We start from the raw sequence: 27,451 nt of genomic DNA, 5'->3' as shown, positions 1-27,451 counted from the left end.
AATGACGATCATTAATAAGTGTTGATGAGGATAGAGAAAAATTGTTAACTCTCTAACATTGCTGGTGGAAAAATAAAATGGGGTAGCATGCTGGAAAACAGTCTGACTGTCATTTAACACAGCCTTCATATGACCCAACAATATGACTCCTAGTAAATACTCAAGAAATGAATCCACACAATACAGCAATCCAGAACCATTCATCTACGTGGTTCTAGGTAGTCCAGCTGACTTCAAAAGAAAACTCCCTATTATATAAGAGGAACTTAATAGATGATATTAATACAAGAGACCTTAGTCAAGAAAAGCACAGTGTCCAGAAGTCTCTCCTGGGCAAAACATGTATAATATGTGCTCCAGCCATTTATCCCATACTTATCTGAAAAGGGACTTACATAAAAAAACTTACTTCCCACAGGCCAGATGAATGGGGTATCTCTTTGTTAAAACATCGTGCAATGACAACACAATAGCACAGAACACATCTTATTGAGAATTACACTCTTGGGAGACAAGACACCCAATGAGTCATCCAGCATCATTAACACTGGAGATGATGTTATCACCCCTTCAAAAACAGTCTGCAATTCTAGGGATCAACAACACTTGAACACATACGCATCAAAGATTAGTCATTGAACAATTATGGTTGAAAAATGTTTGATGTAGGGTATATTACTCTTCAGCATTTAACTACAGTAGTCTTTTGCAAGATCCTCCACACTGCTGTCCTATTAGGCTCTCTTTCCCAGTCTCAGACTTGCTCTTAGAAGTTGGTTTTTCCTACTAAAATTTTTCATCTCTCAGGTGTAAAGGAACCAATGGTTGTTAAATGCCACAATCTGTGAGGCTGGTATTATTAAAGAAAGTATGATCAAAAAATACAGTGAGTGTTTACTTTTAAAAAATTTATTATAGTAAAAGACACATTGCCATTAATCCCCTCAAAATTCTCCCCATACCTCAAACCCACTTATCCCATCATTCTTGCCATTTCCTGAAACAGTTCTGGAATTTCTCTTTCCTGAGTGTCTTTAGTTGCACTGTCCTGGCTGTCTTGATGTCCTGAACTGATTCAAAACATTTACCTTTCATAGGTATTCTGACTTTGGGAAAGAGCCAGAAGGTACAAGATACCAGATCTGGTGAGTAAGGTAAATAAAAACTCTCTATAATGTTTTTATGAGCCTGCCTTCCCAATGAATGAGAACTCAGTGGCAGCATTCACTATATTTTTTTATCACACCTTAGAAAGATGTTCACAAACAAAAGGACTTCCAGAACTGATTCAGAAAGTAGCAAATATGATAAGTGTGTTCAAAGTGAGGGGGAATGTTTTGACAGGGGGTTAATGGCAATGTGTCTTTTACTGTAAAAAGTGACCTGGCCAAGATCTCAGCTGCACAAGGAATCTGACTAAATTCAAAATTCATGGGCTCACAGTTTTTTCAAAGGAAAGAAGTAGACCCAGGCCCTGGCTGCCCTCACCTTCCTCTCAGCAGTGTCCTGATACTGACGGCCTAAAGCCTAAGAATTCATGTACCTAGGAAGAGGCTACGACAATAATCCAATCAACTGTCCAGCATCACAATGGAGCCTGTTAACTATCCCTCCTCCAGCAGGATATAAGAGAAAAAGCTGCCGTTGCTACTATTTCTTTCTACTTGCAAGAAAATGAAATACTCTTTTCTTTATTCCTGTCACTATTAAAATCCGGAAATCATTAACTAGTTGCTATTTTCCATGAGCAGTTGCTTTTACAGTAATTTGTCTTTTCTTTATGCTAGTTTATTATAACTTCTATAAAATAATGACTCTAACATGAGGGAGAGTTACCAAGTTACCACTGCACTGTCAAAAAGAGACTCTTATATAGGGTAAGATAAAGAACATTCCAACTTAATGTATCTTTACAACAACTGAGAGCAACTTTGGTCAGAGGACTGGATCTTAACACTATTCATCGCCAGGTATAGAAAGCTATGGTCCTCAAATAAAGGGTTAAAGCCAGGCATTGTGGCACATGCTTGTAATCCCAGCTACTTGGAAGGACAAGGCAAGAGAATTATGAATTTGAGGCCAGCCTGAGCAACATACTGAGATGCTGTCTCAAAAAAAAAGAAAAAAAAATGCTGAATTTACTTCCTTACATTTTAAAAGCCACCTTTCTCTTACTCCCGTCACTGCTCACAGCACAACAGAAAGAGAAGTTGATTCCTTGCTCATTCATGTATTCAGGAACATGCTACTTACTATGGGAGATAAATGGAATTATGGAATTAAAGTCCTGTACAGAAATGCCTCTTCACCTGTAAAACAGAAACAGCATGTATATTTACCTTATGAAATTATAAGGAATAAATAAAACAATGCACTGTGCAGGGCACATGTAAACACTCATATATTATATCAAAAATTTAAGATAGCAAAAAAAATGCATAGCATGCTACTATTTACCAAAATAAAAGAGAGAATACACACTTATATACACACTCATACATATTTGCTTAAATCTAAACAATAGAAGAATAAATCACAAAATTCAGGGAGAAAGGAAATAGGGTATAACAATGAGAGACAAGCTGGACTTCTGAACAGATCCTGCTTTGTAGAACTGATTTCATGCCATATTTTCTATTTTTTACAAAATTATACAACAAAGTTAAGTGCATATCCCATTGATGACAAAACCACACTGGGAATTACTCCAAGCGACTAAAATACAGTAATCTAGTAATCTGTATAGTCCTAATAGGATATATGCTGTAGACAAGAAACTTATCAAACCATCCTAAGCCATATCCAAATAGTCATACTGTTGATGGTAGTATTAGGATCATTATTCTGAAATTTAAGACTGAATGATGGGATGAGGCAAACTAAGAATTTAAATAGGTGTCACAAACAAAATTTTCAACATGGGAGAAAGGAGAAACAAATGTAAGACCAATGCAATTAAATAAAACCTCTGAAACCCTGAATTGGAATTATTAGCATGAATTCATGATTTCACTTTAAAAGAATACCCACTTCTTAGAAACCATTTGTAGCCCTAGTGCCTGAATGTGGTCCCTTAGGAGCATTTGCCACCGAAGAACCAGAGCTCCTTGAAGAAATGACTAATTCCAATTCTGTACAAGAAATGTACATGATGAGTCTGGAACATCTTACCTTCCTTGCACTCTGGTTTGACTCGCAGAATACAAGTATTATGACAAAAATATTTGGAAGCCAACTTGCCAAAAATTTTGCCAATTGGCCAAAAGTTACCAAAAAAAATTTTTTTGGACCATCAAAAAGTTAGTAATAGGGCTAGGGATTTAGCTCAGAGGTGCTGCTGCCTGCCTCGCAAGCTCAAGGTCCCGAGTTTGATCCCCAGTACCAAAAAAAAAAAGTTAGTAATAGCTCGATACGGTGGCACATGACTATAGCTCCAGCACTTGGAGCTGAGGTAGAAGGATCCCCTGAGCCCAGGAATTTGAGATCAGACGAGACAACAAGGAGAGAGTTGCTCTCAAGGAAAAAAACAAAAACAGTTAATAACTGACTGCACAAATCAAATATGCTTAAATCCATAAGTTTATAAAGTTACGAAAACTAACCACATTTGGGCATCAAGTAATTATTTTAAAAATTGGAAAATAAAGGGGGGAGGGAATGAAGCATTTATCAAGACTTTATTCTATAAAATTTACTTTAAGGTAACCAAATAACTGACAAGGGCAAAAGACTATAGAAATGTTCCAGGAAGAGACTAAAGAATGTTAAAGTGTCACGGTTTTCAACCCTTAATGAATTAAAGGTTCAGAAGATAATCAATGGCCATTGATTGACCTGAGCCACAACCAGACAGATAAGCTTCCTGATGGAAGTTTACAATGCCATCAGTTTACCAAAAAAAGAACAAGAGGAGGGGAGGGGAAATCCTCAAATTTTAAACACATTAAACTTTTTGATCTAACTACCATTTTACAGGAAATACAGAGATAAAGGAACATTTTAAATGAAATTAAATACAACACAAAAAACTAAGACTACGGGAAGCTCCACAACAGTGCTCTTCAAGACCCAGGGACAGGTGCTGGTCTGTAAACTTTGTTACTGGACCATGACAAAACATACAGAAATGGGGCCGGGATTTAGCTCAGTGGTTCCGGCACCTGCCGTGCAAGCGCAAGGTCCCAAGTTCAAGCCCCGGTACCAAAAAAAAAAACCCACAGAAACAGAATAAACATTCAGAAATATTTTCACATTAACCATAACTTTATGTCTACTGAATCTGACAATTTTTTCAGTGGAATTGGTTTTACATATGCCTTTTTCATTTCGCTTTACTAGTAATTCATTTGCATTGTATTTTATAGATGGTCCACAGCAAATTGGAAATTTTAAAAACTCAGTCCTTAGCCACAAATAACTTGAAAAACACTGCTCTAGAGGAAAAATACCCAGTTTATCCAGCAAATTGCAAGAGAAAAAAATAAAACAGAAATAGACTTTGACTCTTAAATGATCTATCAATCCACTGAAAATGTGAAACCTTAACCAGATTCTAATATATACAATTGTAAAAAAATAAATAACTTTATCCATATATATGTGTATGCATGGAAGAGAACAAGAGAGGGAAGAGAAAATCAGAAATTCAAACACTGGTGGATATCTGATGATGTTAAGGTGGATAACAACATTATAATTTTTAAAGCATACTTATCTTTCAGAAGTAGGTATGTAATGAAGTATTTATGATGAAACATTTAGAATTTGCTTCAAAAATCTGGGAGATGAAAAGCAAGGATTTATATAGGTGAAATAATATTGCCCCAAAATCAGTAACTGTTGAAGGTAGTCTCCCCTCTTAGGTGTATATTTGAAATTTTCACAAAGGAAATTTTCTGAACACTTAGCTATTTTTGCTATTATTATCTAAATACAACTAAAAGAAGTATATAAACCATAAAAGCGTTCCATATAAATGCTACCTGCTTTCAAGTGAGGGACCATTACTTCCAACCAGGGTAAAGGAATGTTAATACAGGAGTTTTTACATATCTTTTTTTTTTTTTTGGTACCAGGGATCAAACTCGGGTCCTTGCACTTGCACAACAGGCGGCGAAACCACTGAGCTAAATCCCCTGCTAATACAGGAGTTTTTAAAGTGGGCTTTGAAGAATGTGTGCGCCCTGGACCCAGGAGGGGAAAAAGAGAAAAAGTAAGATAGGTAGTATGTATGGTGCATAAATAATAGGCAGCACGGTGGTCAGGTGACTAAGAAAAACAATGGTGATATAGAGTCTTCTGTGGCAGACACTGTATATTTTTCATCTATTCCTGGTATCAATCCTATGAAGAATGTATAATTATTACCCTAATATCCAACATTATTCCAACAAAAGAAGAAATACTGTACGGCTAAGAAAGAGTGGTCATTTGCCTGAGATCCCAGACCTGAGCACAGTCTCTGACTCTTCAGCTCATTCCCTGCATTCCACTGCTTCCCCAGGGTGGGCAGAAGATGGGCATCACAGGGAAGTTTAAATGCCAACCTATGAAATACACACCACCCTTTATACATAAAAGGAAACCCAGTAGCAATTTTTAAGAAGAGAAACAATGTAATTACAGGTAAACTTTAAGGCGCTTAATCTGGCAGCAATAAAAGCTCAATTTGAAGAGACAGTTTAGAAATAAGGAGAGGGGCTAGAAGGCTACTTGTCTGAGAGAACTAGAGTAATTCTCACCACCTCCGAAAGACATACACATACACACATGTGCGCACACACACACACATACATGCACACAAGTGTGCTTTCCTCTGCTCCTTCTATTCTACCACTGACTCTAGAAACATTGCAGTTTGTCGACCTTAGATTTACACAATACCCTAGGCTCCCAGAAACAGACATAAAATCCTAGGTGTGCTAACCAAAACAGCACTATCACCTCCTCAGAACATGACACTTTTTTGAAAGTAAAATAAAATTGTACACTAGGTGTGGTGGCACTTGGGAGGCTGAAGCAGGAGGATGGCTGCAAGTTGGAAGCCAGCCTAGGCTACACGGTGAGTTCTATGCCAGCCTGAACTACATAGCAAGACTCTGTCTCAAAAAAAAATTGTTTTGTAAATAAACATTTCTGGCAGTTGCACCAGCCTACCACACACAGGACCCTTCATGTGTGAACTATGGGATAGCTCATTTTTTAATCAAATCCAAGATACAGGATTCTATTCAACGTCAGCTGTTAATTTTAATTAAAGATCTTCAGGTATTCCGTAACTTGGAGTATATTCTACAGGGTTCAACACATTTACTAATTCAATTACTGTACCTGCTAGGTCCTCATCCAATTCACTAGCAAAAATGTTGTTGGAGATAGAACCAAATGGGAAAACCACCAGTGTTGTTAGAAAACTGCAAGACTGAAATAGGCAGGTCAGTAAAATAAGCAGTAATAAAAGGCAGAGCATTTGATGCCAAAGAATTCTATAGACCCAAGAGAGCACAGAAACTACATCATCAGCTTGCTTCTTTCTCGGGGCTCTAGAGGTTATTTGGGGGAAAGCGGAAGGATACTCAAGCGGCCATAAGCTGAGAACAAGCACCTACATTATCCTGAACACTTGCTAGGTGCTAGTTTCTACACTAAGCCTCAAAATTTGTATTATTTTGCTTTTTGAGACAATGTTTCAATATGTAATCCAGGATGGCTTCAAATTTTCAGTGGTCCTCCTGCCTGGCATCCTAAATGCTGGGATTACCATGCACCGCCACACCCAACACTAAGCCTTTACTTTTATCTTCTATTCAATGTACATGAAACTATGCAAGATTGCAGTCCTAGCTCTGCTATTTGCTAGCAATGAATCAAAATATCCAAATTTTTTAAATGGAGTAACAACAATGTCTCTTTCATAGGGCTATTGCAAAGATTAAAATTTAAAACTACATATAGATTCACTCTGTAAATAATCTGGCTCTACACAAATTATCTATACTTTCCTACTGTTTCTTAAATCTCCTGAAAATCAGATGACTCTGAAGAACATTAAAGATTAGAAGAATGCCAAGAGTTAAAGCCAAAAAATTTAGTGATCTAGTGATAAACTGAAAACTTCCTTCAATAGGAGCAGATACCAACAATCGCATCTGCTGACCCATCCCATGAAATGTTCTGAAGTGAGAACTGTTTGTTTGTGGACACACTGTTTGCTATTCTCCCAGCTGACAACATGAAGGAAGAAGCAACAGATGTTCAGTGGCTGGCCAATTCCTCTAGGAACTGCCACAGTCCCTGCCATAAAACAATGGCTTCTAAACAGACAACAAACAATCACAGCCCATTGAAAGACAAGATATCCCAATGTGCTCCACTGCAAAAAATGTTGTTTGTTGAACATGAAAGGTCATTTGAGCAGCAGCCAATAAACAATTAATAACAATATTTTTGAAGGAAGGAGCCATAGAGGACAGAACTTCACTCAGTTTTGAGTGATTTCTTTCCCACTACTACATATAAAAGCTGTGTGTGTGTGTGTGTGTGTAAACCATGAGGTCATTGTTTTCCAGAGTCTTTACTACAGGAAACAGCTGTGGGGAACTACACAAACAGAGAACACTGCCCCATTCAGCAGTCCCTCACTGTGACAAGTGTGTAGATGGAGACTGGAAAAATCCATCAAACCACACTAATAACAAAACAAAAGCGGCAGAGTCAAACAAACCCCAAACCCTTAAGCCACACAAAGGGAGATGAAAAACACCAAGGACGAGAACCAGCATTGTAACTGTGCCCCGGGTATTCCCATGCTTAGACCAACCCCTCTCTACATGAGCCAGCTCCTTCCCACCTCATTTACTTTGCACAGTACCTGAAAATGTAACGTTTGACAAATAAAGCTTTTAAAAAAAAAGGTTTTCTAGGGCTCTATTTCAAATACTACAAGACCTGTCCAAGTGAACCCTAAAAATGTTTTGTTTTCCCAATCTTGAAGACTGCCATCCCAAGACACTGTTCTGAAAAACCCCAATGTTCTTTTCATCTCCTCCTTATTCATTCCTGCACACACCTAAAGCTGCCAAACACTGTCAAACTCTGCTTCCAGTACACATTTTGTCTATGTTCAAAAGTCAGAGGAAATGAGCAAGAGACAAGGAAAAGGAAAGAAACGGAATCCAGCCCCTCTAAAATGGGCCAACCCCCCCCACCTCACCTTAGACTTAAATAAATCCAGTGACAAAGACAATACTATTATGAAAAGCAGCTCATTCTATTTTCAGAGAACTTGCTCATAAAATCCTGTATCCTGATACTCTCTCTTTCAATTTCTCCTTTCTCTTTGAAACCTTAAAGCCCAAGAGTAATTAATCACAGTCCTCAAGTTAGGTCTGACCCAAGTCCACGATGCAACCGGCCTTCACCAGCAGCACATCCACGTTCACAACAGAGGCTGGTGTGCGAGCTGCCCTCGGCTGTATTATAAAGAGCTAAATTAGGCAGAAATATTATAGGCAGACAGACAGGGCTAAGCCCTCGAAAGAGAGAGTCAGTGCAGAAGCTGAGAACACATCAAAAATTGGCAGGAGGCAGAGGATTAAAGTCAGGATGGTCAGATTTACATACTTCCGTGAGGGATAAACCGAGAATTTGGGATTACTGATACCACTCCTTTGAGATTTCCCATACAAATAAACCATTATCTCATTGGGGTGGGCCACCCACTCCCACCCAGTAAGACTAAGACTAAAGATAAGACTATAGATTATCAACCAAGGTTAATGATGTAATCCATATGCCCTTGATACTACTGGGTCAATATTAGCCAAGCAGCTATACTTATAATCTTATTGATCACAATTTTGACCCACGTTGTACCCACCTCATGATTTTGCTCTATAAAACTTTCTCAGAGAAGTGGGCTGATAGGCAACCTATTTGGGACCCCTCCCGTCTCTCAGGAGCTACTCCTATAGCCCCATTCCTATTCCCCAGTAAGTTTTCCTATTCTTAACCTCCGCTATTCCTTAGAATTCATTCTTCCATTTCAGGGAACACGAACTCGGTGTATCTGACATCTAGCAGGTTGGGACTTAAATATTTTCCTCCTATATCATTTTGTGACCTCTTCTGTTCAGATTAACCAACATATTGTGCACCTTCCACAAACCAGGCACAGAGATTCAGTGCTGAATTAAGACATAATCTTTGCCCACCAGGGCTTGAGGGAAACAGACAATAATGGGTTTAGGAAACTGAATCCTCTTCTCTGAGAGTGAGCTTTTCTGTTTTTAAACAGTTCACAGGACATGGGGATTATCTGATCCTTGGAAGAATGTATGAATAAATCCATCCAATTCTGTTTCCCTTTGAGAAAAAGGCAGTTAATAACTCTTTCAAATTCTTCCTCAGTTAGTGAATTCAGGCTTTCTGCATTGTAACATTATTTTATGCTTTATTGAAAGTTACTGATTTTATCAATGGCAGGCAGGCATTCAGCAGATGGTTATCTGTCCCAGATTAACACAGATATTTAACATGAAAATTCTCACAGAACTTTCAAAACCTAACAAAATGACCCAAAATGTGGAAAACTTTTAAACAATAATGAGAATAAGCAAGAAAAATAGTAAGTGAATAGAAGAACTAATGAAACAATATAAAATATCATCAAGCTCTAAACACAAAGAAACTTTTCGTATGTAAAAGCGGGGTGATAATAAGGTTGGGGAACAAGGGGAACAACATTAGTTAATACTCACTGAGCACTGATGCTGCCAGGCCCTCTGCCAAGTCCCCTTCTCATTTATTTTTAAAACAGACTTATGAAGCAGATATATCCTTATCTCCACTTTACAGATGAGGAAATAGAGCCTAAGGAGTCAGGGTCCCAAGGTAGGTGGTACAGCAGGATTAGAACGCAAGCAGTCTGGCTCTCTGGCACAAGCTGCTAGCCATTCACCACTCTGCACAAGATGAAAATACTCTCTTTACACAAACACTAAAATCAACTCTAAATTATTAAACAGATAAGTATTTTTTAACACATTAGAAAAAAACTAGGAAAAAAAATCTATATGCAAAATAACTTTTCAGTTATACAGCAATAAAAGAATAAAGGAAAGGGACAGTTTCAAAAATATTAAAACCTTCTGTAATATATAAAAGTATCAAATGACAATTAAAAAGCAAGAGACAGAGGGAAACAGATGTCAAATGTACCAAAAGTTTAATGAAGCTGTTACCTTTCATATATAAACACTCACTATAAAGTTAAAAGTATAAGCACTATTATATGGTTAAAAGAGGAGGAAAAGAAGGGCAGAAGGAAGCAAGCAAGCAAACTGGCTTCAAAATCTCAATAAACACCATGACTAAATGGGATTTATTTCTGGAATGAAAAGAGGCTTAACATAAAAATCAAGCAATGTAATATACCATACATTAAGAGAATGAAAGGAAAAAGAAAACAAATAATCATCTCAGTGGATGCAGAAAAAAAGCATTTGAAAAAATTGAACACTTTCAATTTTGTGATTTTAAAAAAACAACCCTCCATCAGTAGTGGCGCACACCTGTAATCCCCAGCACTTGGGAGGCTAAGGCAAGAGGATCACCACAAGTTCTAGGCCAGCCTGGGCTATGCAGTGAGTCCAACACCAGCCTGAAATACACAGCAAGACCTTGTCTCAAACAAACAAATAAATTTTAAAACCTCAACAAACTCGGAACAGAGGGGAACTTCCTCAGCATGATAAACCTCATAAGTGAAAATCCCACAGCTAAAGACTGAAAGCTTTTCCTCTAGGATCAAGAAACAAGATGAAGAAGCCCACTCTTGCTTCTATTTAACACCATTCTGAAAGTTTTAGCCAGAGCAATTAGGCAAGGAAAAAGGAAAGGCATCAAAACTGGAAAGGAACAAGTAATCTCTGTTCACAGATGACATGATTAATCTTGTAGGCAGAAAATCCTAAAGATTCCAAAAAAACTGTTAGATAATGACAAGTAAATTTAGCAAAGTTGCAAACCAAAGAGAAAACAAAAACAACAAAATTATTCCATGTACAATACCAGCAAGAAGAATAAAATACTGAGAAACAAATTATTAATCAAAGAGAGGAAAACAATACTATTTGAAAACTACAAATCATAGCTATAAGAAGAACCCTAAATTAAGAAGACAAATAGGGCTGGGAATACAGCTCAATGGTAGAGTGCTTGCTTTGCATGTACAAGGCCCTAGGTTCAATCCCCAGCACTATAAAAATAAACAGACAGGCAAATAAATAAAATATGTATGTCAAGATGACACTATTACCCAAATTGATCTACAAATATAATCCAATCCTTACCAAAATCCTAATGGCATTTTTCTTAGAAACAGAAAAACCCATCCTTAAATTCATATGGAATCTCAACAGACTGAAGCCAAAATGATCCTGAAAAAGATAAAGCTGGAGGCATTACACCTCATTTCAAAACTTACTACACTACTATAGCAGTCATAACAGTATGGCATTGGCACCAAGACAGATATACAGACTAATGGACTAGAATGGGAACTGAGGCGCCCCACACATCTAACCCACTGACTTTCCACAGGGTGCCAACACCACTCTGTGGAGAAAGAAAAGACAGTCTTCCCCACCACAGTTCTGGGCAGACTGCACGGCCACAGAGAAGGATGAAGATGCACCGGTCCCTCATACTATCTACAAAAATTAATTTAAGAGCTTAAATATAAGAGTTAAACTAGAAAACTGTTAGCAGGCACAGAGGGGAAATGCCATGACAGGATTTGGCAACAATTTCTTAAATATGACAGCAAAACAACAGGAAACAAAAGAAAAAAATGGATAAAATAAACTTAATCAAAATTAAAATCTTTTATGCCTCAAAGGACACTATCAAGAAAGTTAAATGACAATCCACAAAAGAAAATGTTTGCTAACCATAAATATGACAAAGAATTAACATCAGAATATACGAAGAAACCTTGCAACTCAACTAAAAAAACCCAGCCCAAAAATGGCCAAAGGATTTTAATAGACATTTCTCAAAAAAATATACAAATAACCAATAAACACTCAAACAGATCCTCAACATCATTAGTCATAAATGAAACATAAATTACAACCACAATGAAGGATCACACCCATTGGGATGGAATTCTTTTTTTAATGGGAAACAGCAAGTGTTGGCAAGGCTGTAGGGAAATGGTAGCTTACACACATTGTTGGAAGAAATGTAAAACAGTGCAGTCACTGGAAGACAGTCCAACAGCTCTTCAAAAAGTTAAACACAGAATTAGCCTGTGATCCAAGAGAAGTGAAAACAGATCCAAGTAAATACCAATGCCCACAGCAGCAATCTTTACAACAGCCTAAACAAGGGAACAACTCAAGTGTTTATAAAGAGATGAATAGACAAACAAAATGTGACATAGTCATACAGTGGAATATTATGTAACCATAAAAAACCCATAAAACTCTTACACATGCAACATAAATGAACCCTGGAAACAATTTATTAGTAAATGAAAAGCCAAATATGAAAGGATCTTATATAATTTAATTTCTATGTGGTATCTAGGAATAGGCAAATTCATAGAGACAGATATTTGAACAGAGAATACTAGAGACTAGAGGGAAGTTACCATTTAATGTGTGTACACGTTCTGCATGGGATGATGAAAAAGTTCTTGAAATGCATAATGGCAATGATTATACAACACACTGAATGAACTTAATACCACAGGACTGTACACTTTAAGACTGTTAAAATGGCAACTGTATATTATTTTACTACAGTAAAAATATTTTTTAAATTCTAAGAGATAAATAAGCAAAGAATGGCTATAACAAATTTAAGTTATAAAACCCAATTCATTCTACAAATGATTTTTGGCCATCTGCCATGTACCACTGGGTAGAGTTTAAAAAGATCAAACTAGCAGGATTGTAATTTCTTGTTTTTAAGAAACAATATAAATTTTTGATGCTCCAATGGCATGTCTAAAAACTGTTCCTAAAGCAACAACATGACAAAGTAAAAGGTTATACATGCTATTCATTATCATAAAAAATAGGTAGTATATGATCACTTAGTAATATGATAATACCCAGTGAATCATTAAAATACTAAACAGTATTATGAATACTAATTAGAAAGATAGAAAAACATCTTACAAATTGCATTACAAGATCATAATCCAAACTGCTCTGGCCAGGATGACAGCATGCAGACAGGTACAAACATCAGTGGTCCTTCAGGGCAACATGGTCAGTAACCTGAGAGCACAGCTATTATATTATCATCACACTATGCTGAGTTCAAGCTGAAGCTCTAGCTTTGTAAATGTGTAAAAAAACAGACTAAGTCAAATTAGAGTAATAAATGTAGTATTAATTTATGTTACTGGTTAGAATGACTTTTTAAAAAAACCTCAGATTTGGGAGCTTCTGACAAATAGAAATCTTTAGCCAGAACTCTACCTAAAATACCAAATCTTTCCCCCATAAGACCTCAAATATATCATATCTAAAATAGAATTTATCATGTCTGAAAAGTTCTAAGTTGCCTCAGATGCCAAATGTGGCCAGTGCCCAAGAGGCTAAGGCATACACTCTACTCCCTGTACCGGAGTCTGTCCTTGGCTCTCTCTCATCATCACTCCATCTATACCCACTTTCTTGTCACTGGACGAAATAATACTCAGAACTTGAAGGGGAGAAGTTCATCTGGCTTACAGTTTCAGAGGTTTCAGAACACGGCTGGCTGGCTCCAAAGCAGGAACATCATGACAGAGGGCATGGACAAGCAAAGCTGCTTAGCTCATGGTGGACAGGAAGCCATGCAGGGGAACAGCACCACAGAGGAAGGGGCCAGAAGCCATACATAGTAATCAAGGTCATGCTTCCATGATCCACCCAGCCATAACCAGTAGTAAGTACATTTCACTAATCCCCTGGGCAGCTGTGAAGTCAATCAAGTTCACAATACAGTTTATCACACCATCTATCCTCAATGTCTCCAGCCTTTGACTCATCATTCAGTTTTAAAATAAGTAAAAGAAAGAGACAATCACACAGTCCTGTCTAAAATTATTCCGTAGCTGCCCTCAGAGGGGTGCTATTCTGATATGACACCCAAGGACTTCCAGATCCAGCCCTAACCAAATTATCACCCAGTGGGCCTGGGCCTATCCTACCAAACACCATCCTACCCCTCTCCTATGCCCACACTAGACTTTTTCCACCTTTCCTCATCCGCCTGGAGGATTCCCACCAAACGCTTCAGAACATAGTCCAGGTGTTATCTCTCCAGGCCCTCATGAACTCCTCCATTCCTCCCTAGGTGATCTCTCCCAGGATAGTACCTGCACTTTTGTAAATAACTCTTGTGTCCTCTCTATTGCAGTTATTTCTTTACCCGCCTGTCTTCCCTTCTACACCCTGAATTCTTGAGGGCATGGTTGACCTCACTTATCCTCCTATCCCAAGTACCTTGTAATATAAGACTAATGCAGGGAATGCGCTCAATAAATCTGTGGGCTTAAGTCTGTACATATTGCGTCTACAAAACACCAAGCTGAATCTGATTCTTAACAGGTATAAATCAGTATTTCTACAGCCAAACACTGTACTCAGAGCTAAAAGCAGGTTGACAAACTGTAAAGTAATCTTAGTTTCATCACTGCCTCCCTGGTTTTCCTCCTACCTCCTTGACTATGCCCCTTCAACAGGTGCTCTCAGCCCTGCATCTTCGCAATTTTATTTTCCCCAAGGGCCTCATCTTGAGCTTCTGACCTTCTCTATACACTCAATATGCCCCTTGCTTCACTTATCATCTCTATGCTAGTCCTAAATCGCACCATCCTTCAACTGTCTACTAAGACTCTCTTTACATGGGATGAGGAGTCATATCCAATAACCTCTAGCCCCACATATTCAAATTCAATGCGTAATCTCCTTTCTCCTGTGCTCCACAAACCACTTCCCCTTCCAACTGCTCAATTCCTATCTCCATTATTTCTCCATTGCCCAGGCCTGAAACCTTAGTGTTCCCTTTACAACTCCATGTCTTGGAATCTTAATGTTATGATATCCTGCAAAATGTCTCTTGGATTCATCCTTTCCTCCTCCTTTTCCTTATTTCACACCTGTGGTGGTTTTCTCCCTGTCTGATTTACTTTCTCCTCTGTCTGATTCATTTTAATCACTGTCATATCCATTTTTCTAAAATACTGGCTTTACCAAACCAGTCTCTGCACAACTCAGGAAGCCTCAAATGAATCACCACTACTGATTGCAGCTTCGAGGCTAAACTGTTGTGACAGATTTTCAAAGCCACCCATAATTTGCCCCTTTTCCTCTCCCAGCCATCAACACTTATTTCCCTTTCTGTTCAAATCAGTGGTTCTCAACTACAGGCAATTTTGCCTCCTGGGGGACATTTGGCACTATCTGGATCAATATTTTGATTGTCGTGATCAGATGGAAAAAGACGAGTACCAATATCTAGTGCATATAAGCTAGGGCTTCTGCAGAACATCCTAGAATGGGGCCAAGGCTGAGAATTCCTACTCCAAATCAAGGCTCTTGTTCCTACACCATGCCATCACCATGCCTTCGCTCAGAATATTTCCCCAGGAAGCTGGAATGTTGGCTCTCTTCTCCCTGTTTATCCATGCTTTATTTATTTTCAAACCCTGTTCTAGGTCTGTATCTCACAGCTTTCAACACCATCGATAGGCTTATGATTCTCAAATGTTTATCTCTAGCAGTATCAATTTTCTGAACTCTAGATTCCCTTATCCAACATTGTCCTAGGCATTTCAGGAGTGTCCCATTTAATACATCTGAACTTAGACTCTTGATCCTTCCAAAACTGCTTCTCCTCAATTAAATACACAGCTCCAGAAATCACTGAGTTGCTCAGGACAAAAAACCAGGAGTTGTTGCTGAAACTCCCATGGCTTCAGTGCCTTCTCCTAAATCAAGCCTTTAGCAAATCCTGCCAAGGGGCTACCTCAGAGATATATCTCAAACCCATCCCCTTCTCCATGTCCACCCACCACCACTTTTACTCAACCTATCACAAAGGCTTCCTGAGTGGCCTCGCTACTTGCACTCTATTCACTATTCAGCACCAGAATGACCCTTCCATGCTTTAGTGAGATCCGGCTAGAACTTTGCTGAAAACCAGCAACAGCCATCTCATTGCTCTTAGAAAAAGATCTAAACCCCTTACCGTGGCCTGAAGACCCCATAGGATTTGGTCTCTGCCTGCCTGACCCTTCCCCCTTTCCAGCCACATCTATCTCACTCTCCTCCTGGTTCTCTAAGCTGCAAACAAAGCCTGCAGACTTATTTTTGGTACTGGGGATCGAACTCGGGTCCTTGCACTTGGGAGGCAAGCCTGCAGACTTTTAAATGCACCCCCAGCTCTTTCTAACTGTAGAACCTTTTATATTCATCTTATTCCCCATTAGTCTGGTCACACCCATTAGTCTCTCTCATATACTTTATTTTTTCCTTCTTAGCTCTTATACTTTTTAATTTCATATTTATCAGCATTTACTGCTTAGTATCTGTCTCCTCTATGACAATACAAAGTCCATCAAGGAAAGAACCATCAGGACTTTTCTTTTTTTTACCTTTACCATACCATTTTGTTTACCACTACATACCCAATGACTAGCACCATGTGTTAGGAGTACATGGAATTAGGAATTCAAATTTGTAGAAGCTTAGTTGCTGACAATGAATGAAAGGATAAATGAACGAATCTTCTACTTATACTTCAACTTGCAATCGCACCCTTCTCTCAACCCCCACTGACCTTTCTGTCAGTACAATTTAAAATAGCTTCCTTATAAACAGGTAAGTTCTATGGGGGCAAGAATCTTGTCCCATAATCTTCACTTAATCCTCTATTCACAACCCATCACCAAAACCAGCCCTTTACACACAATAACTGTACAGTAAATGTGGCTGTGCTTTGAAGGTGTCCCCCCAAAGTTCACGTGCTGGAAACGTAATCCCCAATCCCAGGTGACCGGGTCCTGAGGGCTCCGTCCTCAGGGACTATGCCATTAGTGTAGGAGGAGGTCAGTTACTTTGGGAGCAGACTCCTGATAAAGCTTTGGCTCTCTTCCATTCTTCCTCTCCACCTCCCAGCCCCAGGACAAACACTCTTGCTGTCTTCCATCTTCTGCCAAGGGATGATGAAGCAGAAGGTACTCACGAGGTGTAGGGCCATGGACTTCCCAGCCTCCAGAATTGTAAAATTAAAATTTCTTTTCTTTACAAATTGCTCAGTCTTTGGTACTCTGTTATAGCAGCACAAAACAAACTAGAAAATCAGCAAATGTGGAGTTCCATAATTATCCTATGTATTTTAATCCCCTAAGTAGTCCTCTTGGAAGATTTAAAATTGTTGAGTCTAAGCTTGATAAGAAGCTGCATACATCAGCACAAACGTTACCACAGATATTCATATATATTTACATTTGCAAGTAAACAGACTTCCAAAAGTACTGGGCCTGAGGAGCAATGGCACACACAGGAAGCTAGCTGCAGATGACCTTATTTTCACTACAATTCAGCACTACAGTCTCAGAAGAAAAAAATGCTACACATTTCAACATGTGACTCTGCCTCAGTTTTATGCTGAGACCTGTTGTTTCCATGGTTGTACTGATAAAGCCACCAGGGGACTAGGACTCGGCTGTGCATCAGTAGTACTTTGTGGAACATATTATGAAATATCAATATACTTCATACAAACCTGGAAAACTAATATCATAGGTCTACAGCAAATCAAAGCCCCCGAGTGTGAGTCCATGCAAAAGTAGGGCATGAAATTAAGCAAGTGGACTCCTCTAATCACTAGGCTGTTTGCCACTACTCATTTATACACATTTATTCCTTTTGTACTTTGAAAAGTCTCACTAACAAGCCCTACTAGGCACTAAAGTACAAGGGAAAAAATATAGGAGAGAAAATTCTACTTATCAATTATTTTGTTTTACTGCAAATTTCGAAGGAGTCCCCATGGTTCTTTTTATCACTCCCTTCTAACTGTTCCTTGGGAGCATGGCTTGAAAATTACTGCTATACAATTCATCTTCCTTGTTTAAAAGATGAGCATCACATTTTTTTACTTGCAAAAGGTCAATGAAAATTAGAAATAACAAAGCATCTGTAAGAACCTAGAGGATCTATGCTCCTATTAAAATTAAAGCCATAGCTGATTTGGACTTCAGATGGCACAATGAGTACTCAGATTTCAAAATGATTTATTTACTTTCACTGTTTCACTAAAAATTGATTGATAAGAAGGGTCAAGTCCCAGTTTTATCAAATGCCGCTGTAGACATATAAACACAAAGAGGACAAAGTAACAGGGTAACTATGCTAAAGGCTGGGAAAGTAAGGGAAACTCGCTGCGGCTCAAAACATTCACCCAGCAGAGTTTCTCAATCTCAGCACTATTGACCTTTGGGGCTGAATAACCCTTCACTGGGGGTAATGGGGTGCTATATTGCATCCATGGAATCCACCAGCCAAATGCCAGCAACACCCCCACCCTAGTTGTGACAACCAAGTATGTCTTCAAACACAACTGTTCTGGAGGGTCACAGAGGAGTGGGGTGGTAGGAGCCAAATGTACCCTGGCTGAGAACCAGCTTTCTAAGAGCAGGAGGAAAAAATACCTGTATAAAAAGAAAAAAGGATACAGACTACAGCTAGGCAGTTTCTCAAAGCATATCACGGTACAGTCGGTCAACTTGTTTCATTCATGGAAATGAAAGCCCAACTTAAACAACCACCTAGCCTATCCAAAACCAAAAGACCTGACAAACTCCTAACACTCAACTCAATGTGGTCAGAAAGCAAGAAGGAATTCTAGTTGAAAAAAGTTACTGAGAAGTGTTAATAACTTCAAGTTTTAAAATGACAAAGCACAAAGACATAGTGAGTGTTTTCTAGAACTCAAGGCAAATACCTCAAGATAGCAAATTGGTTTTAGTACTTCTGCCAATTTATCACGTTGACAATTCCAATGGGGTGGCTGCCTGGAGTCGGAACAGAGCAGGGTTCTGAGCCTGAATGTGAGCTACCTGAATGTGAAGGGCTTTGAAATGAAACAATACCTGCCACAAACAAGCACTAGGGTGTGGTGACAGCTAATCCTCACATTCACCTTCAACTTTCTTTACACTCAAAATAATATCCATCATATTTGACTGTAATAAAATATTTGAAAAAAAAAAACAAACAGAAAAAAGGTAACCAATCCTCCACAGTCCCATCAGGCTTATCTAACTGGGTGAAGAAAAGGAAAAAGAAAAAAAAACAACTCATCATATCAGTGTCCTACTTAAAAATCAGCTCTGGATTCTCAACTTTCAGAGGACAAAATCCAAACCAGCCCACAGGGCCCTTCACAGTGCCTTTACCACACACTTCTCCCAAGTTTTCTGTACCTCCATGGTTCTCCATGGTGCACCCAGCCACTAAATATCTCACTGTTCCAAACAAATACTTGCCCTTTCATACCACCCCCACCACTCCCCTGCCCATAAACTTCTATTCATCCTTCAGAACACTGCTCAAAAGTCACCTTTTTTGTGATATTTTACTTGATTCTTGGAGCCTGCTATTCAAAGTGCCACCTCATCTCTATCAAATTCAAATATGCTTTTTTTTTGCTACTGGGGATTGAACTCGGGACCTTGCGCTTGCGAGGCAGGCGTTGGAACCACTGAGCTAAATCCTCGGTCCGCAAATATGCTTTTTAATAAGATCATTATGTGAATTATGCACACATTAAAGTGCAAGAAGTGCTGTCTTGTGGAACTTGCCAAATCCTACTAGATTCCACTCTTCATAAGCAGGTTCAATGTCTTCCATGCCTGACACATACAAGGTAGGTGAGGCACGCTGGTAGGCTGCCTCAGGGGTAGGCCCTTCTTTACTCATCTCCTCTACTAAGGTAGTCAACCCACATAGCCACCTTTCCGCCTCCCTGGCAGCCAACTGATTACCAATGAGATGTCAGCAGAAGCCTGCTCAGGGAGCTTCTGGAAGAACTTTTATTTCCCTAATTACCTTCTGCCTTCCTGTGAAAAAGCAGGGTGCCATTATCAGGCAATCATGAGGCGACAAACATGAGAACAAAATGCCAGTAATAGGATGCACAATGGAAACACAGAAATGGTCACAGTCCTTGTTGGGCCCAGTAAGCACTGGACCACCTTAGTGCTACCTACCTCCAGACTACTGTGTGAGCACTTCAATATTTCTATTACTTAAGGCACTCACATTAAGGATTTTTCTTTCTTTCCTAAATGCATAAGTGAATGAATGAAGGAAAGTGAATGAATGAATGCAGAGTGAATCTACAAAAAGTTCAGAAAATCATTATTTATTTAAAAACAAGGGGCCTTTACAGGCTGGGGATTTAGCTCAGTGGTTTCGCTGCCTGCTGCGCAAGTGCAAGGACCCTAGTTCGATCCTCGGTACCCAAAACAAAAAAAAAACAAAAACAAGGGGCCTTTACGAATTTCTTCAACTTTGCAAAGTATGCCTTTAATGTCTCTGTACTTTTAGAAGTATTGACCCATTTCTGTTCATAGCTTAATGGATAAAAATAAAAATGTGAACACAACCTCATAAAAAGCAATGAAAATTACCTTTAAGAATCTATTCAACCTTGCCAAAGTATGTACATCAGTCAGTCCCTGCACTTCTAGAACTATTAACCCATTTCTGCTCCTAACTTAATGGATTAAAAAAAAGGGAAAACAACCTCATAAAGAGCAACAGAAATGTTCACACACTGAGATGCTGTAGAAACTGACTCTCACATTTTGAATAAGAATAGAAAACCAAATTTAACCCTGGGCTCTGGCCTTAAAAAGTTTTCAATTGCTGTAGCTTACAGATAACTATATGCAAAGAGGAGGAGGAACAAAAATGAGCCACAGTAGCAAACTGATTGCTATTCTCTTACTTTCTTATTTTGAGATCTTTCTTTTTTTCAGCTTTTATATCAGTCAAGTATTTTCATTCAAATTTTCAAGATCAGTTAGTAACCATGTTTTCCTTTGAGTTGAGCAACATAAATAAAATAAAAGTAAAAAATATTAAAGGAGGAGAAGTGCACACTGGCAGTGTTGCTCCTCAGCAAGAAAACAAGGCCTTAACCAAGTGCAGACTCCTCAACCATATCACCATTTTATGCTGTAATCAAAACATTTACTAAGAAAGAAACCTGATAGCACCAATGGAAAGCCTGTACCACTTGCCATAAATAGACAAATGTAAAAAAAAAAAGCCAATAAAACCATAACCTTATTAAATTCAGCTACTGTTGCCTAACAAAGCCTCTAAATCTGAAGTCTGTTTTCTCTTTATTTAAAAGGGGGGAGGAAAGAGCCAGAGGTTTGTCAAAAACAGGCTGAAGTCAAACTGAGACTCTCCTGGCAGGGTCAGGATAAAAAGAGAAAAAATTGGGGCGGGGATTTACCTCAGTGGTTCTGCCGCCTGCCTCACAAGCACAACGTCCGAGTTCGATCCCCGGTACAAAAAAAACAAACAAACCATGTCACCAAAAAGAGAAGAAATTGAGTTTCTTGCTGTGTGATTTCACTTTATGTAATACCACTAGCGATGTCCCACTCAAGAGAGTCTCTTAGACACTCTCCAACCATCTTTCCCTTCTGCTCAGAGCAAGACTGCAATTCCTCAGTGCCTACTTGAAAAGGCCCTACATCAACCGGGCCCAGCTTACCATTCTGCTCATACTACCTTATAGCTGCACCAGCAGACAGCACAGAAAGGCCCACGGACCATCTCGCCGACTTTACAGTAGCCTGCCAGCACATCAATCACATCGCCAGGTTTTCTTCAAACCACTACCTGGTATTACCTCCTTAACTGACTAAAGTATTTAATAACAAAGGTAAAAGCAGCAAATACACGGGGTACTCAAGACTCAACAGTACTTCACACAGGACGAACCCTATGAAAGTATACCAATCTGTAAGTCAAAAACGGGACAGTGTCCAACCTGACGTATCAACTTGGTTGCTATTAGGTAGGCACCAGGTGAAAAAACACCACGGCACAAAGAGGTTGAGTAACTCGCCTAGGGCCACATCGCTAGTAAGCGGCAAAACCAGGATTTGAACCTAGCTGAACACTCCGCTAATCATACCCACTCCCAAGAATGCAAGATCCATGACGGCAGGGCCTTTCCTGCTCACAGCAATATCCCTCCACAACACCTAGCACAGGCCCTGGCGTGTACTTAATGGGTTCTCAGTAAACACACGTTGAATGAACGAATGAATGAATGAGCCTCCCTTATAATCAGGGCATCTGTCCCAGACCTGAGTATCCAATGCCCCAGTGCTTAGCACAGGACCTGGTGCTTAGGCAGCGGGCTCTCCATACACGCTGGACGAATGGATAGCTGGATAAATGAATGGGGGAGTGGACAGAAGGATGAATGGATGGGTAGGACTCCTTTATGCTCAGGGCACCTGTCCCAGGACCTAGTGCTTAAGCAGTGGGCTCTCAGTACACGTTCAGTGCGTGGATAGATACACGAATGGACAGATGGATGAGCCTCCCTTACAATCGGGGCACCTGTCCCAGCTCCTTCGGAGCATCCAATGCTGAAGTGGGCCCGGCTGCGTGAAGCGGAGGGCAGCAAGACTCGGGCGGGCCGGCGCTGCAGGGGCTCACCTTGAAGTCGCGGCTGTGCTGCGGGGTGTACTCCAGGGTCCAGAGGGCCCGCACCAGGTGCGCCAGCTGCTCGGTGACCTCGCCCTGGCCCTGCGCGCCGCGGCCCGCGGACTGCTCGGGGTCGGGCGAGGGCTCGGGCCGCCCCGCCCGGTACTGGCCCAGCGCCAGGTACTCGGCGAAGAGCTCGGTGTTGCTGAGGCACTGCAGCGTGGCGTTCATGAAGCACGTGTTGCCGTGGTTGCGGAGCCCCGCCACGCCGGGCACCGGCTCGGCGGCGCAGGCGGGCGGCGCGGGCGAGGCAGGCGAGGCGGGCGGTGGCGGGCAGGGCGGCGGCGTGGGCGCGGCGGCCGGCCCGGGCGGGAAGCAGCTGCGGAGGCCGCCGCGGTCCGGGGCGGCGCCCTCGGAGCTAAGGTGCGAGAGCGTGGACAGCGTCTTGAGGACACGGCTCATGAAGCTGCCCACCGAGCGCGCTGAGGACGGCGAGGAGGGCGCGGCCGGCCCGGGGCCCCCCGCGCCGCCGCCACCCGCGCGGCCGCTCCGGAACAGCCGCTTGCTGAAGGAGCGCTTCTCCTTCCCGCCCGCCGCCGCAGCCACAGGCGGCCCGGGCCCGGGCGCCGTTACCTTGGACATGGCGGCGGCCGCCGAAGCGCATCACCGCGACCGCCCGCCTGGCCCGCGGCCCCGCCACGGCCGCCGCCGCATTCCGCCGCGCCTCACCGGGCCCGGGTGCTTGACGCCCCACACACCTCACAACGCTGCGGAGCCAGCAAGCGAGCGAGGGGGCGGGCGGGCACGCGCGCGCGCGGCCCGCCCAGCTGGGCAGCTCACGTGACTCACCTCCCGACACCTCCCGGCCCGCTCTGAAGCCACAACGGCCGCCATGTTGACTATGGGAACGGAACGGCCTTTCCAGCCAGACCAAATGACTGGAGGCTAGCGAGGCAGTTCTGGGGCGTGAAGCCTGAGAGAGGCCATGTCTAGTGTGGGCTCGTCTACTAGCACTAAGCAGCGGAACAGCGGACCCCCAGCTGTGGCCCTCTGGCTTTGCTGATCGGATGGCAAGATATCCGAAGAAGGTGCAGAAATCAAGCTATTATCCCTTTTCCAGACGGTGACAGAGCTGCTGGACATATCCGTTTCCTTTTGTGGTCAAGTGAGCTCCGTCTGTCTCTGAGGGACATTGCAGATCCTATGGCCTGCACACTTCCCGAGGGCTGTCACAGAGCCTGGCACATTCCTGTGGGTTTTTCTTCCAGGCTGCACCTTGGGATCCCAGGGAAACGACGTTATTAGAATTACCTTCCTTTTCAGATCAGCCTTAAAAACACCTCTGAGCTCTCCCCTTATTCATTCATTCGTTCAACAGTTACAGAGCACCTGTTATGTGCCAGGCACTGTGTTAGACCCTGGGAATACTACAAAGAATGAAACCAACACGGTTTCTGCCTGTCATCTTACACTTTTAGTGGATGCTTAGAATTTATTTGTTCCTTATATTATGACAAGCATGGAATATCTTTAATCTTCAATTCAATGCCTTCAAAATTACCCTCACTCAAAGCCAAGTTTGATTCAAATCCCTAAACTTGACCTCTACACCAAAGGGCGCAGACACACAACTGTCATGGTGACCAGACAGGTCATAACAATCAATGAAGAATCCTGGTGAAGCATCATCTGCTGACCTATTAATATTTCAAGTGACTTGGCTCTCAGTGTTGGGAAAAATATAGGGAATGATAGAGACAGTAGCAAACTTCAAATTAACATTCTTCTAAAGAGTGGCTGCCACTCAGCTCTAGCCACTTGTTCCCATGTGAGAATGGGGGATGCCAAATCATCTGATTTTTAAAAGAAGGTGAAAATCCTATTTTTAAATGTCACTTCACTTAGAAAAGTTGGGGGGGCATTATGTATTTGGACTGCCTTCAACCCCAAAAGGGCTACAGTAGTTTGTGGCCTCTTCTTTATATGTTCTTTTTGCCAACAGAGCAAAAAGAACAGTTCTTTTTACTACAGAAAGGAGAGATCAGGGAAGAGAGATCCCTTCCCTTTTTAAAAAAACATGAAGGCCACCTTACTCCTACTTCAGTAAATAGCTTTGTCTCTGGGTTTCCATCCCCTAGAAAGTAGGGTACTATGGTGATACCCCTAGGGTGCTCTGCATGGCCTGAAATCACTTCCACTCCCACAGTCTACTCAAAATACCCATTCCTCGCTGCACCTTGAGCTTATCTGGACATCAAGAGGAAAGGGGTCTGATTTTTCATGCTAAAAGATGAACACAATGGCACTCAACCTTTGCACACATTTGCTGCTCCAAGCCTTTGTCCATTCCAATCCCTCTTTCCTTGAACGTCTTCACATAGCTAACCTCTTCTCATCCTTAAAGTCTCACCTTAGGCATCCATTCCCTCCAGAAGGTATCCCTTCCACTGGCTCTCTTGGTACCTTTCAGCCATGACACTGACTTGACCACACTGGAATTCAGTTTCCAGTCTGTCACCTTCACTTCAACCTAGAAGACGCCCGTGCCCTCAGTGAGTACTCAGTAAGGTAAGTATCATATTGCAGATGGACTGTTTGGTAACAGTATATCTAAAAATATATATCTGAGGGCCGGGGATTTAGCTCAGTGGTTTCGACACCTGCTGTGCAAGCACAAGGACCCAAGTTCGATCCCCGATACCAAAAAAAAAAAAAATATATACAGTAAAAATATATATCTGAACTCTTAGGTGGGACTCCTGAGAACTCCATTAATAGTCTGGCCCTTCCTATGATTCTAGGCCTACGGGTTTCCAAGGGGCCCTGGAGCCATTCAGCTTGGCCAAAAAGGTTTGAAGAGTCTTGAGTTGGAGAGCTTAGAAGATGGTCATTCTTTTAAGGCTAACTCCAAACAAATTTCTCTAGTAAACCTTCAGTCTAGGGATATAGCTCAGAGGTAGATTACTTCCCTAGTGTGTGCAAGGCCTTGGGTTTGATCCCCAGCACTGCAAAACAACACCAGAAAGTGGTCATTCTTCCACTGGCTCTCTGTTACACTGAGAGAAAGGAAGGTACAGGGGGAAAAATGGAAGTAACTGCAGTGAGTATCAACATGGCCTGTGTGTTTCCTCCATCCCTGCAGCTATATTCTTAGGCCGAAGCCTAAGTATATCCAGTGGTTTCAGTCTAAGGATGTACTTGACATTTCATACCTGACACCTATTGTCAGGCTGACTTCCTGAAAGGCTTTATTCAGCCTGCAATGAATAGGGAACACTCATTTCCTGTCCTGAGATACTGTTGAGTTTTACAGCCTTTTCCTTTTTGGAAAATTTTACTGAACAATAACCCAGATGTCATTGCCATGCTTGGGATCTCATAAAGACTGAGAATGAATAAGTTAACATTATTTAACGCTTAAGAGATCTGGAGAAAATTACCTATTTCCTTGAGAATTGGTAAAAGGAGTAATGCCTATTTCTTCTCATTTTTTGAGGATATTAGTGTATTCAGCAATGCATTCAACTATCTCATTCTTTGCTGGTAAGTAGCAAACAGGCATTAATATACTTTATTAAACATGAAAAGAAGTTTGATAAGCTCACATGGCATATTAATGTGCTGATGTACGAATAAGATTGAACAGCACATGCCTGTCTTTCAGTTGACTAACTTCCTATATGAAAAGTATATGGAATTAGGGAGGACAACTGAAGCTCCCATGATGAAAACTGGGCAGGGATTGGGGAGAAGATGCTCCCCTTCCCACCTCTCTTAGCTAGAACCAAGAAAGGTGGAACTAAGAAAGGGCAACTGCTCTACATACATACCACCCTGAACATGCCTGATCTTGCCTAATCTCAGAAACTAGCCAGGATTGAACCTGATTACTGTTTGGACGGAAGAAAGGCCAAGCAGATGCTCCTACCTGGATTTTGGCTCTGGAAGTGTTGACACAAGTTCAGTTGGAGGTAATGCAGCAAGTGAGTGAATCTGGTAACTACATTTTCAACAGTGAGGCCTCCAGTAGTGTACAGTGCCAGGAAGGTGGCTGCTTTAGTGGCAGGTTCTTACCAGTGTCTGCCTCACTGGGTTTCTGCCCAAGCCTGTTTCTCCAGATCTGTTTTTTTCTGTGAGTGAACCTGATAGGCTTCCTATAAATTCCTTTGTTGCTGCAACTAAACAGTGCTGTTTCTGTGGTTTGCAATCAAGAAAATAACTAGCAGTACATTTTTATTAGCAAGTTGGATTTTTTACTAGCGTGAGTTACCTGTGTATATCATCTGCCTATTTTTCTTTCTGATGTATTCATTTTATAAATGTTGGATGATAAATAGTACTTTGTATATGAATTATGTTATTCTTTAATCCATACCAGTTCATTTGGTTGTTTACCTTTCTTTATGATTTAGGTCTAGATGTCCGCCCAAAGCCTCATGTGGTCATAGGCAGCTGAATCAAGACTGTGTGATGCTGGGATTGAGGGTGGGTGATTACTAAATCAGTCCACTGATTGGTTTGGCACCACCCTAATCCCAGTACCTGGATACAATATGAGGGACAGAAAGAGGCTTGACTTCTCCCTTGTTGCTTCTGCTACTGTGTGAGCACCATGAACTGCCATCCTCTGCCATACCACCCTGCCTTGGAGCCAGGACTGAAACCTCTACAAACTGGGACCTAAATAAACCTTTCCCGCTGTA

The 27,451-nt window shown here is 41.1% G+C and overlaps 1 protein-coding gene across 3 annotated transcripts in view; it reads right to left on the bottom strand.

Moving 5' to 3' along the window:
* Usp31 (ubiquitin specific peptidase 31) overlaps positions 1-26,790 on the bottom strand; it is a 76,635-nt gene extending 49,845 nt beyond the window's left edge. The window contains exon 1 of one of the 3 annotated variants that reach the window (XM_087209109.1): positions 26,677-26,790. Coding sequence is in view for 2 of the 3 variants with exons in the window: in XM_087209107.1 (XP_087065233.1) it covers positions 22,761-23,390 (630 nt within the window). In the remaining variant the exon portion in view is untranslated. Of the gene's footprint in view, positions 1-22,760; positions 23,529-26,676 lie in introns of those variants that run through there. The other 2 variants (XM_087209107.1, XM_087209106.1) reach the window with 2 other exon arrangements.
* Between the last annotated feature and the right edge of the window lie 661 nt (positions 26,791-27,451).

The sequence above is a fragment of the Heterocephalus glaber genome, unplaced genomic scaffold (assembly GCF_053883595.1).
Source record: "Heterocephalus glaber isolate CG9 unplaced genomic scaffold, H.glaber_assembly_v1.0 deba00000943, whole genome shotgun sequence".
Lineage (NCBI taxonomy): Eukaryota > Metazoa > Chordata > Mammalia > Rodentia > Bathyergidae > Heterocephalus > Heterocephalus glaber.
The sequence above is the reverse complement of the archived record's forward strand: the minus strand, read 5'-3'. Positions and strand labels throughout refer to the sequence as shown.